Genomic DNA, 18,068 nt, shown 5'->3' with positions numbered 1-18,068 from the left:
CAAATAAAGGGAATAATTTCCCATTTTTAATGAATAGAATATAGAGGAAATTTACCCCTAAAGCAAAAGCTGTTTTAGCAAATAAAACGACTGAGTGGAGTTATTTATGACCCCATTATGTTTAATACAGCCATTCTTATTTATTGGCACCATTTGTGTTTAGCATATATGTTTTCCCTTTTCTACAAGAGATTTCTGACACATATTCTCATGTAGTAATTGTGTTTTTTAAAAGATTTTTACACAAAAGGAGATAAAACAAAAATCATACTAAAAAAATGACATTTATTTAGAAAATCTGTTTCTGTTCCTACTTCCTACAAAAACAAACTTTATTTGTTTCAATTATACAAGAAAAAAAGAACTACGATAATACATAGTGAGGTTTGAGTGAATTAACTGGTGACACCATTGTACTTTTTACAATTACATCATCATAATCAGGCTTTAATCCTTTTTTAACTTCAGTGTTACTTTTTAAAGTTTATTTTGTGCTGGTATTATCTGATGTGAAGCGACTTGTGATTTGAATCTTGAAACACTCTTTCTAAATAAATCTACTTTCTTCTTACTTACAGGTTGAAGACCTACTGAATGAAAGGTACTTAAGTGAAGTGAAACCAGATACCTAGCTCTTGACAAAACACTTAGACACAAGAAGAGAAAAGGGCAACCAAAATTCATGGAGTGACAATGAAATTTGTCAACTTGTGGTTACGACGGGCCACATGACACACACTAACAGGAGCAAAGAATACTACTGACTGACATGTGAACCAATGGGAAATAAACAAGTCAGCTGTCTATGGATGTCCACTTGCGACCAAATGTCAGACCGGAAAGTGATGGGTGACAAGGAAATCACTTTTTCCGTGCACGACTGTGTGTGACTAAAATCATTCAGAAGTCGTCCTTAGTTTTCTGAAAGCCTCTTGTCTCCACACAGCCGAGCACTGATGGCTTACATCAAAGGCAAAACCTAAAACGCATTTCCAATTTCACTGATGATACAATCAACCGCTCTTTCTGTTTTAGTGTAGTAAGTAAAAATAATTGTGTAGTCAAATTCAATCTTTTTCCTCCCCATAAAAATATGGCATTATGGCTCGGGTGCCAGCATGTTGTCCTATCCTAAGGCTATGCAGCTTTTCTAAACTAAGCAAAGAAAACAGGCTTCCTATCTGCACAATGCACCATCCAGGGGCAGTCTGGCTTTCCACAAGAAAGCCATTTAATCTTCAGTAGTCTGCATGTGATCAATCTCCTAGCACAGTGTTACTGCAGCGCAGGCCATTCCTCATCATTTAGAGAGAGAGGTATTGACCAGGCCAAGACAGCCTCCGTAGTGCATCTGCATGTTGTGAGCCAACAGGAAACAATAAAAAAAAATTTCCACGGTATACATTATGTGTTTTTCTCTTCTACATTATGTGCATTATGTATATTCACGAAATGAGAATGTTTGAGTATGACAAAGAAGCAAAAACAGCTGGTTAACAAAACCATATATTTACAAATGCTCACACATCTTCCAGTTTGTCGGCTTGCTTTTATATTAATGTCTTGTGGGTTAATGCAGTCGGCTGTATTTTCTGTTTATCATCAATACATCCTTAGTTCGACATTCCTGCTTAGTGGCTCACACCAGGGAAATGCACCGAGAACGAGCACAGCATTGTTAATGAGCATCAAGTGCAACTGGCTGAGCACGCTGATGCAAAGAAAGGGAGCCTGAAACTAGTTTTGAGTTGGTAACATCACTTTAAATTAAAGGTTTAGACTGCTCAGTTGCTAAACTCGGCTGCAGACATATATTACTGTGTACAGATGTCAAAGTGGACAGCTGATCTTCCAGCCCTAGAAATGAGAGGAATGAATGTTCAATACAAGCATCCAGGAAGCCTCTGGGGTATGAGACAGGCATGACAAGTAGAGACAAGGTTTCACTACATCTTATTTGTGTACGTCATTTAGCTCATCTTCTTGACAGAGGAAATGTATAGACAGGCACATTTCAGTTTTCAAGTGTCAGAGAAATTGCGGCAGTATGATTTGTGAAATGAAAGGAGAGCACCTTGACAAATAAATTAACTGACTGACAGACTGGCTGGATTGTGTATTCCTGCCCTCACACTTATCGAGTGGTTTATTCAGGCATCAACTCCACGGACTTCATCCCTCACACTGCCTTGGGGCCATGTCAGATTTACAGTTATCCATGACGTTCTCTTATCAGGGATTTGGAGCAGGACTTTACAGACTCATCTAGAATATTGGCTGTATCATTTTTGTGTTGTTGTTTTGTTTTTTTTTTCATCCCTGCTTCGAGACACAGCGAGAAGCCAAGGTTGGGATATCACAAGTCACGTGGATAGAGTCACACAGTGCTACATGCACATACGCACATCCCTGATGTCTCCTGCTGGGATTGCTCCATAGCAATACCCCGACATATCAGAGTATGTTGACAGCGAGCCGATTGCAGTGGTTTCTGCTGTAGTCACAAGTCGCAGCACTCTCGGCTGGTCCATGAAAGTCTTATTTGTACTGACAAAGACATCAGGTATGCAATAATGTTCATTCTGTGAAGTCACAATCCACCATTTTCTCCCTTACTGTTTAGAGCAATTTTAGATTTCTTTACATTTCTTTAGTGTTTGATTTAATGATAAAAACAATCATCATTATGTGCTTTTCAATAGCAAGAGAGCAAGCAAGAGAGATTAAATACCATTTTCACTCTATAATCAACCTTTAAAAAGCTCATACTGTCTTTTAGTATCTATTTTTGGCTTTGTTTTGCTTCATTCGCAGCTCCTCTCTGTCTCGCTTAAAACTGAAAAGTATTTTGTTTACTTGGATTACATGCTTTCATGATTGAAACAAAAAGTACCAATACTACACAATCAGGATGATAAGAGCTTTTCTTAATGTGCTGATAGCAAACAATATTTCCAATGTTTGGTAGCAAAACGTTTTGAATGCGTTTGAACAGCTTTTAATGTGAACACACTGTAATCAATGTATTTAAATCGAAAGGAAATATTGAAAGAACTCTTTCTATTTACATACTTGTGTATATGCATCTTATAATATTTAGACAATTTGCATGCTATCTGTATGATTGTGACCTCTATCATGCATGATTTGGACATGTCAAGTCATACACTTTGATTAAAGGACTTTCCATTCACATGCATACTTTGAAGTAAGTACCCATTAACATACTGCACTAAGTCACACTAACACACACACACATATATAATGGAAGATGGTGCTTTTGCCGAGTTAAGTGGAAGAAACTCAGATGATACCATTCCTGTATTTAGTCGAGTGCAGAGTGTTGTTTTTCACTGCAGCATGTTCATTCATCCCTGCCCGCTGTATTTAAAAGCCATTATTCCGGCTAACAGACCGGTCAGCAGGCCTTGGATGTGTTTAGAGATGTGTATTGTCTGTCTCTCTCATGACATTTGGAGTGTATAAATGGACAGTGTGTTCAAACAGCATATTATTTTGTGTCTCTGTATGGGACAGCAGAGGCAGCATAGGGTGTGATGATGCAGAGATGCAGCTGTGAGCAATTCCCAATCAGAGCTTTTGTCTGTTTATGGCTGACTCAGGGGCAAAAGATAACACAAACTGTGCCCTGTAGGATGATACATTACGTTCCTCCTTTGATTGGGTGACACTGATTGATGCATATGTAGTGCACAGTTCTCAGCACAATATTTTTTTGTGTTTCTTTAGCAATTTGGGCAGTTTTAAGTTTTAAAATGTGATGAAAAGAATATGGTGAAATTTAGCTAATCAACTACCTTGTGTTCTTATATGGGTGAGTAACAGGGACAGACTGAAATAATTATTTAGGCCAGGATTATTTTCCTTTTTAGCCTCATTGGGAAGAAAAGATTTACAGATTACAAAATCGAAACTATCTCAATTGTTGAGTTTTAAAGGTACTTTGGTTGTCTCATCAAAAACCGACTAGCAACACAGTGGGGAATAAATCAATTTTATTTAATTGAATTTTATTCACATAGCACCAAATCACAACAACAGTTGCCCTAAGGTGTTTTATATTGTAAGGTAAAGACCTACAAGAAAACAGAGAATACCCCAACAATCATATGACCCCCTATGAGCAAGCAGTTTGGCGACAGTGGGAAGGAAAAACTCCCTTTTAATAGGAAGAAACCTCACATGTGTAAAACACATAGTGAATGAAAAAAGGTTTGTGAAGAAGAAACACTCATCATGCAAAGCCCCCATCAGCCTACACATATTGCAGGACAACTAAGGGAGGATTCAGAGTCACCTGATCCAATACAGTATTTTTTAGATTTATCAGGGAGCCAATAAAGAGAAGCCAATATGGGGGAAAAATCCTCTCATTTTTCTCGTCCCTGTCAGTACTCTTGTTGCAGCATTTTGGATCAACTGAAGAGTTTTCAGGGAGTTTTTAGGACATCCTGGTAATAACAAATCACAATAGTCAGGCCTAGAAGCAATAAATGCATGAACCACTCTTCAGAACCAACTGAACCAATTCCTGAGTCCTAATTGTTTGAAATATCACATCATCCTTGATAATGCCATACATATTGTCACCTTGAAAAGTGAATATTTGGAATGGTGTCCTTATGGTCCCTTATGGACTGTGGTCCCGACTGCCTTCTAAGCTTCTTCCATGTAGTTTTGGGCTGACCGACCACTTTTCTCATGATCATTGTGGCACACAGCCAGTCTGTGGCTTGGTTGAAGGCGATCAAATATTTATTCACACTTTATTATGATTATTACTACTATTTCATCCAATAACATGCAAATCAATTTATATAATGTTTCTGTAATGTCTCTGCATTAACAATGAAACTACCATGAAAATTACACTGTTCATTTCTTTATAAGTGAACAAACCTTCAAATTCAGCAGAGGATCAAATAATTATTTCCTCCACTGTAGATCAGTCACATCAATGAGCAATATGCAAAGCAAGCCACAAAAAACAATTAGCCCACAATAAGAAGAGAATAACACGGGACAGTGCACCCAGAGTGAGTTGAGTGGATTCTGAGACGTCTGCTGGCTCATTCCTGCTTGCTATGTTATTGCTGATTAGATTGACTGTTCACAGGAGGGCAAAATCCCAAAAATGTCGATATGCTCAGGCATCTCACTCTGACATTTTCTAATCTTGTCAGACATATCGAGTCAGAAAATATTAATTTCTTTTGTGTTATAATTTTGTAAAACTGGGCACAGTGAAGTAGATGGCCATGCTGACCTGGAGCCAATACAGACCAATGCAAAATTAGCATTAAATACAGGAATGAAGACCATGTTAATTGGAATTTCACATCTAACAAGGCATCTAGTTCTCTTAGTAAATCTATGATTAAAGTCAAAATTATAATTATGACTCAATTAATTTCCTCTCATTTACCTGTTTTGAATCAACCCAGAGCAAACATACCAAAGCGTATTAAACTATATGTCATGACTGCAAAGTTATTTTATATAACCATCCCAAAAAGCAACAGCAGCCTGTTTTTGACTAAGAAATATTGATAGACAATAACCAAAGACCTCGAATGTTGGCTTTCATGTGTAGTATTAAAATTATTGGACAAAGTCACTGAAAAGCCACATGGACTGCAATGCTTGTGAAAATATTATGAATTCAACATTAATTTTGAACTGGATGTTGGTCGTATTCAAAGCGCAACCTTTCTTGCATTTAGCATTGCTAATATACATAATTTGCAAATCAGGAAGACCTGTCTGTCCTTCTTTATCCCACAAAGCGCATGTACACTTTCAGGCAGCCACTCTTCAGAACCAACTGAACCAATTCCTGAGTCCCCATTGTTTGAAATGTCACGTCATCCTTGATAATGTCATACCTATACCTCATAACTATATTGTCATCCTGAAAAGTGAATATTTGGAAGGATATTACTTTGGAAGAGAGCAAGCATGTTTGAAAACACTTAGGAAACATTATGTGTCCAGGGCCCAAAGCTGAAGAGGTTCATTTGGTTTATTTGGCCAACTTCAACTGCTGCCCATTCATCCTCAGCCTCTCAGTTTCCTCAGTTGTCATTTTCTTGACTTTTCGCTGCTGCAACTCTGATTCAGTCCAGTGGACAGTGCAGTGCCACAAGGTCTTTGAGAGAATTAACAGAGAAATGTCTAAATTAGCATTTTGTTTTCAGTCCAGACGTGCCCAAAATTCACACAGTGCACACTACTTTGGATGCTCCCTGGATAGATAATGCTAGATAGTGATCATCTCACTACACAAAGTATATTGTTTCACCAGCGAGGATGTGCAAATGGTAAAAAACGCCCAACAACATAACAACATGAAGTCCACTAGAAATATCTGAAGTGACACTGTAGATCAAAAGGAATTAAACATCCCACTTTATTGTTTCCTAGTAGAAAACAGTGGGTTAGATCATTTTCACCAAATACAGAGAGTATTTTCTTTCTCTAAAAATACCTACAATATGGCCAATAAACCAGTAACTTGGTATTTTCCTATAAAATAGATGTATATAAGATGTCTACTTGATGTCAACCGTATGGATACATTTTTGGATCCATTTTGCCTGTACAGTGTTTGTAATAAATCAAGGAATAAATTACATATTCCTATGGGACGCTTCCATGGTCCAAAATGTTAAATTAAGAACTATTTTGCATGACAACAACTTTTAAAAAAGAGCCACTTTACATGCTTGAGAAGTCTGATTAAAGGAAAAATATATAGTTGAATACAGTTGACAGCTTTAATAGAAAACTGATCACCAAGGTAACAATTCTATTTTTCCAATGACTTAATCCGTCTATCCTTTCAGCAATACTCAGAGACCATGGGTAATGTTGACTATCCCCATTCTCTTACTTTACTTTTACACAGTTAACAATGTATTGTGTTGCAGTGTGCAGACTAAGAGGTTTGTTGTTTTGTCTATAAATTTGTTATCCATATTCTGCAGCGTTCATTGTCTTTTTCACCGAGCTGCAAACTGATAATTGGGTTTGTAAGAAGACTAAGACCCCAGTTAAACAGTCCCTGTCTTCTCTGATTAAAGTCTGGATCTTTATGGGCCGATCTGTGGCCAGGAAACTGAGGCGGGCCTGTTTAGGTCAGACCAAGACAGAGACAACTGGAGCTTGATGGACAGCTTGTTTCTGTCACCAGTATTGACTCTCAGGCAGAGTCAGCATTACTTTGGTCATTCCAGTGCAAAATAACACCTAGGTGAGCACAATGCCTGGAGTAACAAACCCTCATTTGCAGGAGCACAGCATGTGTGGGTCAAAAAAAAATAAGATCTATGTATAAACAGCTCATACTTGCTTCCACATGTTAACTATTGTTTTGGGGTAGACTATTGTTTTTGGTTGGGGAGTTTGGTTTGTGTGGTGTGCACACCACACAAACCAAAAACAATAGTCTACCCCAATTGATATATAATTCTTCTGAGCTTGAAGGGTCATTAAAAGCATGAGTAGTACCAAGTGTGCCATAAAGAGCGAGGGAAAAAGAGACAAATACAGCTTTCAGACCTTTGGGAAACTCATTATTCTGGGAAATGCAGGCTTCACATTGAATAATTATAGGATTTTGGGGAACGCTGGGAATGACACCCAGACATTGGGAGGGAAAAATCAATTGTATTGTTGCTTCATACAGTATCTCTTGAGGGCTAATCAAGCCCTCAGAACTGATTCTTACCCGAAACTATTCAAGGTTGTGGAGTCAAATTCTTCTTTCTGTAACCCAATGAAAACAATAGAGTTTTCCCATCGGAAAGAGAATGCCCCACAAACAATTCAATAGAAGAGTAGCCCAAGCTTTTCTTTCTTTGTCTCAAACTTTATCTTCCAAAATTTCTGTTTTGGACTGGTTTGGAAAACCCAGTTCAGGGATGGTGATTTGTTAATTTGAGAGCAGCCATGGAAGTGTGTGCTCAATCTCTTCATCTCCAGCCAAGAAGATAAATATCCCAAACCTCTGAGTCAGAAAACAATCACCTATCGTGTGGCTTTATCTGCAAATTAATCTTCTGTACCGCTACATTTCATCTTTAACCTCAATTCCCTTCAGCTTGTCAGCAGCCAGTGATCAAAGCTGAAGGTGCAGGAAAATATATTTTTCAATTAAACCATTTTTGAGTTAATTGTCTTCGGGCAAAATCAATTATTCAAAATAAAACAATAAATAAATAGGTAAGTAAAAAGATTAATTTTTCAGCACCATTTTCCATTTAGAGAAACAGATGCATAAACAAGAAAATTTTGCTCAGGGTAAATAATGAATGGAATGTTAATTTCATGCAAGCAACTACACTAATATTATCCTTACAAACTTGCAGCAATGAGTTATTTACTCTTTTTCATTATTCTTTTTGAACACAAATAAAGAAGGCATTATTTATTGATGGATTTACCGTCCAAATTCAGTACTGCTGGATGTTCCATTAGTTTGTGTGAGACAGAGAAAAAATGGAGCTAAAATGACAGTGTCTGTTTTGTGAGCTTGATTTTCCCCATGACCTAATTGATAATCTTTTTATAATCTTTCAGGCTTCCCTTTGAGCTGCTGGCAGAGAGGCGAGCGCAGTCTTTCGAAAAGGCTAGCTTACCTTCATTGTGTCAGTCAGATGTCTTTGAGCCCACACTTGAGAGGTAATATTGAGTTTACCGCCATCAATAATTGACCGAAGGACCCAGAGGAATACGTGATTGACCGGATGTGTTATCCTGACTCTGATCTATGCCAAAATCCTCCACAGACCAAATCATACAAACACACAGGTACTAGTGTATGTGGATAGGGTCATACAAAACGGACACACAAGCAAAAACATGGAGTCAACCAATTTCAACTTAGTCACTCACTGACTGACTGTACTCTAAGCAGAACAGAGAACATAATTACAAATCTTATTTGTAATTATGTACAAGACAGAAAAATGATTGATAATAATAACACAGAAAAAATATTTGTTGTGCACTTACAAAACTGATTTAAGGATCAAATTAACGACTGAAATTCATTTACCCTACTGTCTAACATTCATTTTTTAAACAACATTTAAACAATGGCTTTGTGGGCGTGGTTTATCCAGTCAAAGATGAATGGTGGAACATATCACTAGCAATGCATAAGTGCTCTCACCTTGACCTACAAGGTATACTTTGAATGTCTGAGACACTGGCTGTATTTTGAATAGACTATTTTATTATCATTTTCATACTCATTTGCATGTAAGGAAGGTCACCACTTGTACGAGGCCAAGCACCACTTTTACATGTTATTGATCTAAAGTTTAGTGTAGTTTAATGGCCGCATTTACCAATGCCTTTAATGCAACACTGCCGTAAAAGAATGTACCATTTTTATCATTTTTATTCTGCATACTCATAAAATATGCATCGTATATTTTCAAGGGGTGTTTAGAAAGCTGATCTTATTTTCCCTGCCTATTTCCATCAGAGATGTTCAACAGCCATTGTGTGGGTCTGCATTGAAGTAATGCTCTCCTGTTAATTGTGGGAGTGTAGTAGTTTAGTGTCATCTATTTAAACGGTCATGATCAGTTGTTATCACTCCCATAGATATTGCTAATAGGTACTTTTCTACTGGTAGGTTGCGACAGGGGTATTTAATAGTGGAAATCTTGTATAATGTTGATGGTGGCAGCACATAAATGAGATGATATACGAGACACAGTGCCCTATAGTTGATTAGTTAAGTAGGTATAGTTGATACACTGGCTTTACGACACCAGTTTTACACCTAAATTATCACAATGTGTAATACAGAGCTTCTGGTCAATGAGCAGGTAAAGGACAGCACCTATGCTATCCATATTAATGTGGTATTGAGCCATTTAAAGGGTTGATGACATTCAAATCCAGTTTGGGAGAACCCAGATGCTCAGTCTGAAGGAACAGAGATCCATAGACAATTAATCAATGAGATGCATAATTCATACAAGTTAACACAATGGCACGTTTAACCAACGAGCAGACACAATTTTCTTACATGACCTTCATAAATGTATTTTGATTAACTTTTCTTGTAGAATTTAAAAAATGTGAACAATCCACCAGGACACAACAGCAGTCAAGTTAAAATATTCTCACTATCAAAATGGTAAAATCATTATTTTGAATAGACTGTGCATACCTGTGCTGACACTATAACAAGTGTACTTATGTGGAGTGGTTTTTCAGTTAACACATTTTTATTGAGTGAAATGATTCAATTCTGAGAACGGCCTAATTATGCATAAAATATATGCAAGTTATTAGATTGTTACTGTAGCCCATGCTGCCCCGTCTGGCTAGCTAACATGTTGGTGATTAGTCAAATATGCCAACAAGTTTCTAAAATAACTCCTTTTGCAAAAAACACACATTTGAATTCTAATCAGGATTTTACTTGGTAAACATCAATGTGGTTTGCATAGTAAAGATCGCATCCTGTTTTCATTCTTATTATTTTTTCTTCATATTAGTAGGTTAGTGTTTTTGCATTCTGTGTCACTGACAATACCTGTTACTGGATATTAAAGCACATATACTCATTGATAAGTTGCCCTTTCACTCCAGGGAGTGTGCTTTCCTATAAATATAGAAGCTAAAGGTCATGTTTTAAATCTTCAGACATGCCTGCATGGCTGCAGTACATCCACACAGAGCTAAACAGAAGCACACAAAGACCAACAGATTACAGTTCCTAGCAGACATGCACACAGACAGCTGTGGACACCACCGTCATGGTGTTCATGCTATACTAAGAGGCATTTCATACTTTCACAGTAGGTCAGAGAAAGAACCAATGAATTTCTTCTTCTCTCAAATCCTAAAGATTCATTCACTGAATCTTTGCTTAAGTAGCATAGATATGAAACAAATGTGTTTCTGGATTCAAGCAAGTATTAATGCTAGATTAGTAGCTACAATAGAAAAGTATTTTGTTTAATGTAGAAATGACATCAAATAAATGTTTGAAAGGATTTTCTGACCATCACCAACACCGCCAACAAGCTCTACATTGAGTGTTGAGTGTCAGCTGTTTTCCTTACACCCCAGACTTCATGTCATGAAAGGTTTCTACTTTCAGTCTTTTTGCTCTCTATTTTCTTTTTTGACCTTTGCATTTCCTCACAATTGATGTTCAGTTTGATGGCATTTAGAGCCATAATGAGTTTCCTATTAACCCTTGGTGACCCAGTCACTGAGCAGTTAGATCATTTGGAAGCTGTCATTCTTTTTTTTATTGAGGTAGATCTTGATAATTCTCCATTATGCTATAAATCTGTGTGTCAAGTCACATACTCCTATCAAAATCGTTTGAAGCTTTGTAAGATCACAAAAGACGCAGGGATAAGTAGTAGGATTTAAGAGTGTAATAACGGACTGAAACAGAAGATGGCAGCACTGCATGTACAAGGATGCCAGCTGCCGTTAAACCACGAAGAAGAAGTAGCTCTGTCCCAGAATCAGTGTTGCCAACTTAGCGACTTTGTCGCTATATTTAGCGAGTTTTCAAAAAAGACGTGAAAGCGCGTGTCACTTTTACTCTCAACTCTTTTACTCTTATGTTGTTTTGTGGATCACAAGGTTTAAAACTACTTATAAACACACACACAAAGTAACTCTTTGTGTGTGATTAGCATAACCAATTATGCAAATTAGGCGATGACGTCATTTAGCGACTTCTAGCGACTTTTAGGACAACCAATAGCGATTTTCCTTACTGAGGAGTTGGCAACACTGCCCAGAATCCATAGCGCAGCCCAGCTCAGTTTCCAACAATGGCGGCAGCTACTTAGTTTTAATGTTACTCTTATTATTCTTTCTGGGTCACAAAATAAACGTTTAACATATTTTCAGGCGAGAATGTAGCTGTGTAAACCTCAAATATCTGCTCAGTTTATCAAGACACCACATATTTTCAAAAGCGCTCCGACGTTTTCGGAGACGTCCGTTACCCACTAGCTCGATAGCTAGCCGGGGGCAAGGCTTACTAGATCCGGTGAGAACACCGGACTCCCAGCAAATCGTTTTCAAACCCACTGCCGTCTTTCGCTACTCAGGTTAAACATATATAAGTCACTTAGATAACTTAAAAATGTTATTGTTTGGCCTTTTTTTGTATTTTATTTGTTTCTGAGTAAATCGGTTTGGCTGAGATTAAAGTTATAGTTTTTACACAGCTGAATAAACGTCAAGCAGACAGCTGATTATCAGAAATGTGAGATGTTCGAGAATATACTCCGGTGTAGCAAGGAGTTTATTAAACTTCACCGAAACAATCTGCAAATTTCATTAAAATTTAATAAACTATCATCTTGTCTTTATTTTTAGTTAGCACATACCTTAAACACTTAAAGCTGTAAGCTAATGATAGTTATATAAGAGCAGATGCTGCTGGTGCAATAAGCTGTAGTTTTACGTCCAATGGATGCATGATCTGATTAGTCGACTAATCGCAAAAATAATCGGTGACTAGTCGACTATCAAAATAATCGTTTGTGGCAGCCCTACTCCTCACCTTAGAGACAAATACAAAAAAATAAAAGCAGGAACTGCTTTCCATTGTTAGATTCTTAGCAATTACCTATCTATTACCAGTTTTTGACAACTGCAGAATTAAGTGGTGGATTATTTTCAATTATTATCAAGAAACAATACATTTTCACAGGCTGAACACAGTCTAATAGTCATAATAACTGCAACATAAATTCTCGAATATTGATATTTAGCACCGACAGAACTTAACAAACAACTACACAAAACAATTTAATCATAAAAATTGACTATAAGTCTTCAAATTAAATCAGCCAGTGGCGCCAACCATTAATATTAGCAGTTGTAAACATTGGAGTCTACTCACACACATGCATGAAAACAGCGACACAGAGGCTGTGCATGCACATAAGAAATAGGAGTAAAATACCTGAGCCTCTCTTAGAGACCACCTTTACACTCTTGGACAGGGTGATGTACAGCAGGATCATCAGAGGGCTGGGAGGTCTCATCTTCCCCCCGTCCTCACAGCCTAAAAAGAGCGAAGGAGGAGGAATAGGGATGGCAGGAGAGAGAGAAAGAGCCATCAGTCACTGCCATTACATGAGATCAAGTACCTCTTTGTACTACTAGACAAGAGTAAGTGTCAGTGCAGAGGGATGTTCTGCAAAAACTAAAGAGAGCGTGCACACACACACACTTTTGTGCAAATATTTGCACACCAACTTAAACATACTCACACACTTAAATCAACGTACCAATTTCCACATTCCCCTGGGGGGGGGGTCATTCTTGATTTTCTTTCGTGGTTGAAATTCAGACGAGTTATCATTAAAGGGATATATTTTATGAAACACCATTCCATAAGATGCTGACAAATCAATAAAGAAATAATTACATATGTAAGAACGACCAGTTTAATCGCCATTTTCATTAAAAACCGAGAGGGTTGGGAGGAGGTGGGAGCTTAAGGCAATTTAAAATGATTACCTTCTGACTCAAAGTGATGTAGGAAATATCCCACCTATACCCCTTATATCGACGCTTATTATATTAATTAATGGAGGTGACTCGCTCTCTACCTCTCATCTTCTCTGAGTAAATGACATAATCTAACATGTAGTAATTACCCCTTAATAGCCAGGTCCTGAAATAGTGCTACAGCTGTTGTATAAATTTAAAAAGAAACTGTTTATTAGCTTAAAGGTTATACTCATGCCAATATTCATCTATGTAATAAATTTTTCGAGACATCAAACAAGAATCACAATTGGGAAGTAAATTAGTTACCATTTAACCTGTTAGCATCACCCAATTTGCCACTGACATGTTTAGGATTAGGATAATCTTAAGACCCCCTTTTTGCATGCCTAAATATGAATGCTTACAGAACTGTGGTAAACATGCAAGGTGCAAAATAGAGTGCATTTGCATGGTCTCGAAATGTGTTTGTTTAGCTTCTGGCTAAAACATAATTTGACTCAAACCCCCAGCAAGCTGCTGCTGACCTGATAGCTATTAGGAGGATGACATTTTGGACAAGAAAGCCTTGTTTAAATTATAATGAAATTATAATTTCCTTAAGATCAACATTGTTTTAGACCAGAAACAAAAGCTTCTAAAGTGTCTCCTATTTCCATTCGTTTTAGGCTTTTTAATGGCATGACATAAGATAAAACATATTGATGAACCGTTAATGAAATGTTACTGAAATATAAAGGAGCTTATGCCTTATTTTAAGTCTAGTGCTAAGTTAGCCAGCTGCTGGCTTCTGCTTCCCTATTACTATGTCTGACTCATGGCAAGAATGTGAAATCTAATTCCCAAAATGCTCAATTTCTTTCACGTCTAAGATTTTTTTATTTTTTTTATTCCTTGCTAGTTCCTTTTTCCCATGTTTTATCCAAAGGTAGACAGAAATCCCTCGTGTTGTTTCTTTTGAAGCACGGATAACAAAGGAGGGGCGAGAGTTAACGCCGTGGTGCAAAGAAACTCTTATATCTACTTGTGTAGGAGTATGTCTTTAGTACCAGATAACCAAAATTCTTTAGGACAGGATGGGAAGATTGAGCAATAGCTCGATAATGTTTCTTTCAATCAAACTGCATAGAAATGAAGAAAACAACACACACAGAACTGACCCAATGAACCTGAAATGAAAAGATAGGCTCTTTGAAGACAAAAAATAAGAGAGACAGAGCCAGGAGGGACCTTGGAATCCACAGCTAGTCACGTGCCCTGCAGATTAGCATAGCTAATGAAAGGGGCCTCTCTCAGCGTGTGTTTACACGACACTCACAGCTCCTACTTTAAAAAAGAGCTCTTTCTCTGCTCCTCAATCACATTCTGCTAGGAAACAACTCTCAGTCAATAAACACCATTATGCCAATAAAATTCCTGTGAAACACCACAGCTGATTTGCTCCTCCTTTTTTTGTTTCTTTAATAGCAATAAGCTGGAGAGTTGTGAATGTGTGTTTTTAGCCTCAGCTCTAACTCCATGATGGTTTATGGTTATGTAATCACCTATCCGAAATATATCCCCAGACTATAGTAGTCTTAATGACTTTATACCTCTTTAAAGATAAACTTATTCCACAACTAATGCAGCGGTACTGTTTAAGTTTAAAACAGCAAGGGAGACGAAGCTAAAAAATAAACAAAAAAGGTAAAAAACTGAAAAGTCAAGGGACCACATGCACAGAGAAAGATTTCAATACTGTCACGGCGTGGTAGTTTATTTACATACTGTACCTTTCTTTTTTCTACTCTATAGTTAGCTTGCTGTCTCTCTTTCGTTTTGTGTCCTCACTGTATTTCTGCGGTCTGCAGTCATGTGATCAGCTTGGTATTCAGTGTTAAAGCATTCTGCTATATCAACTGTCATGGAGGCTAAAATGAGCACCATGTAACCATAAAATGATCAGTTTAACTCTGGTCTCTATCGTCCCATAATTCCTTTTTTTTTTCTTTTTTTTTGTGTCCCGTTTGGATCTTTAGCCATCAGAATTGTTGTCTTAAGGCCAAGAAAGATGCCAAGCGGATTTATTTTACCAAGTGGATCATCATGGCCTTGCCATATTGGTCCATTTGATTGACCTTTATTATAATTATGAATTTATTTTATTTTCAGTTCCTACAAACGGGACAGACATGACTGGGGGATAGGACAGGGAGAAAGAATGAAAGAAAGAGAGGGAGAGAAAGAAAACCAAAGGGGAGAAGAGACGGTGAGAAGGGGGGAAGAAAGAAAAAAAAAAAAAAAAAAAAAAAAACCCCACCTGGGTCACCTGTATGGAGAAAAAAAACAGAAGAGAAAGCAAACAACAAAGAGCAACATAATAAAAAAAACGGCACCATCACAATAAACTAGCTAGCAGTAAATATCAGTAGATACTAAGTAATAAACGATATTGTGCAGCACGCAAGATAGACAGTGCACAATGTGCTTTGAGGCAGCAGCCAAGAAAGCTGTAGTCCGCGTCTGTGAATACCCGTGTGTACACCTGTGTGTATACCTGTGTGGATCAGCATGCTTGCATTCCAAAGGTTTCTCCATGTAACGATCTGCTAGGGAGTGTGGGGAGCCACAGCCCCGTCCCCCAGGGTATGAAGCAGGTATGGAGGAGATCAAAACTCCAGACATCCAGAGGCCCCCAGAACACAAGAGACCAAGGAAGACCAACAGAGGGGCAGCCGCGCCACTGTCTCAGTAAGAGCTGAGGAGAGTCCCAGATGAGGGCTCACTCAGCAGCCGCGGAGCAGAAGCCAGGGGGAGTTGCAGTGACGCGCCCGTGAGCTCCGCCGGCAGCCAGCTGTGCCTGAGTGACCGAGCCCCAGGCCGAGAGGCCGGGGGCACCCCACCTCCGAAGTGGCCCGAGCGAGCCCCAGGCTCCAGGCCCTGATAAGCGGCCGCCAAGGAGTGAGTCGGTGTGTACCCGGACGCCCACCCCCAGACACAAAGAACCACCCATAATTCCTGTTAATATTTTTGCTTTAAGCTCTCAATCGTTGGCATCGGGCACAAAAAAGAAAACAAAACCGTAATTAGTTGTAAAAAGTTGATTCACTAAACAAAACGATTGGCAGGCGGGTTTGTGCAGTATGGGGAGGTGCCCCTCCGTTACAGCCTAATTCAACAGAACAATGTTAGTGACCCTGCTCTGAATCCCGGTCGCGTTACGCCTTCACAATCTCAGTTTGGGCCTTGCCAGCCATGACATCACCAGCCTGCTATCCTCACACACAGAGAAGGATTGTGCATTTCACATGCAGCCCCTAACAAACCATACAAACACCCAAAACCCACCTCATTTCCTGTCACCTCTGTTTAACCCAACACAAAAGAGCTAAAAAAGGAACTTAAAAACAAGAACGGTCCACAGGACAGATTCTCAGCGTGCTTTTTTGGACAGACTGAGGACTGAGTGAAACTACACACATTAGACATCCGCATGTAAACTCAGTAAAGCAGCTCTTTGACTACCTTAGTGTAGACTCTATTAAATGTTTTTGCAATCCTCGACGCTTCATTCATCATTTTATGATGCTCAGTGGAAACGTACACCATAACACTTTTATGGTTAGTGTCCCAAAACAAAGAAAGTTTGAGTTTGACTTAAACATACAATGTAAACATTTCTTAGCCTGACCGACTTCTTCTGAATGTATTAAGCTATATAACATCCAGGACAAGAAAAAAGCTCGAAAGGTAATTTCAAAGTGCCCAATAAAAAACGTTTCATGGTTTTAAAAATTAAAAATATATAAAAGTACAGCATGTAAGTGAATCACAATATGTACTATCCGTTTATTCTAATATGACACTGCTCTGTTGCTTGTATAGTTAAGAGCCAAGCTTTTTCTCTGAGGCGTCAGGAGCAGGTGTGTTTGAGGAGGCACACACAGAGGCATGGCGTGAGATCCACGCTTCAGCGATGCATGAAGCATGCACACATCATCACCCACAGTAGCACACATGCCGTTTGCCTGCTGTTTTTTACCAGAAAATGAGGTGCATGGCCCACCACCTTCTGACTCACCCCTGACAAAGTAGCAGAGGAATTTAGTGTCTGTTGCCATTGTTACAGGACTGTATCTTACGGGATAGCAATATCTCCTCCCAAATTCAATTATCACCTCAGGCTATTGGTTGCTAACACACCCCCATTGTTCTGTTCATGTTGTCTATGTGTGTGTGCGTGTGTGCTTCCATCAGACCTGAGTATGTTATTCTCATTTCCAATTTTTTCTTATCTCTCAAGGCAGTGCACACAAATTCACGTAATTACAGGCCAAAAACACCTTGCTGATATAGGATGAAGTTATGCCATCTTAAGAGAGAGAAGGAAAACGCCGCCATCTTGGCATAGAAAGCCATGGGTGATTGATCATGTGATTTAGAGATTTAATCTAATTTGAAGGCAGAGCACGCTGTGGTCTTAGGTAAAGTACATCATAAGACGTGACTCTGACCAAATCTTGTTGCGTCCGTGGAGTTATGGAGTTATC

General features: G+C 38.5%; 1 protein-coding gene across 5 annotated transcripts in view; it reads right to left on the bottom strand.

The window, feature by feature from the left end:
* Positions 1 to 18,068, bottom strand: part of il1rapl1a (interleukin 1 receptor accessory protein-like 1a) — a 188,902-nt gene that overhangs the window by 150,052 nt on the left and 20,782 nt on the right. For 4 of the 5 annotated variants that reach the window (XM_076874880.1, XM_076874883.1, XM_076874881.1 and 1 more), the window contains exons 1-2: positions 16,076 to 16,349; positions 12,989 to 13,090 (exon numbers count right to left, since the gene is read on the bottom strand). In XM_076874880.1, coding sequence (XP_076730995.1) covers positions 12,989 to 13,090; positions 16,076 to 16,091 — 118 coding nt within the window. In that variant the 5' untranslated portion in view covers positions 16,092 to 16,349. Of the gene's footprint in view, positions 1 to 12,988; positions 13,091 to 16,075; positions 16,350 to 18,068 lie in introns of those variants that run through there. The other variant, XM_004551239.5, reaches the window with a different exon arrangement.

Source organism: Maylandia zebra, linkage group LG16, assembly GCF_041146795.1.
Source record: "Maylandia zebra isolate NMK-2024a linkage group LG16, Mzebra_GT3a, whole genome shotgun sequence".
NCBI classification, from domain to species: Eukaryota; Metazoa; Chordata; class Actinopteri; order Cichliformes; family Cichlidae; genus Maylandia; species Maylandia zebra.
This window is presented reverse-complemented; position numbering and strand designations above follow the sequence as displayed.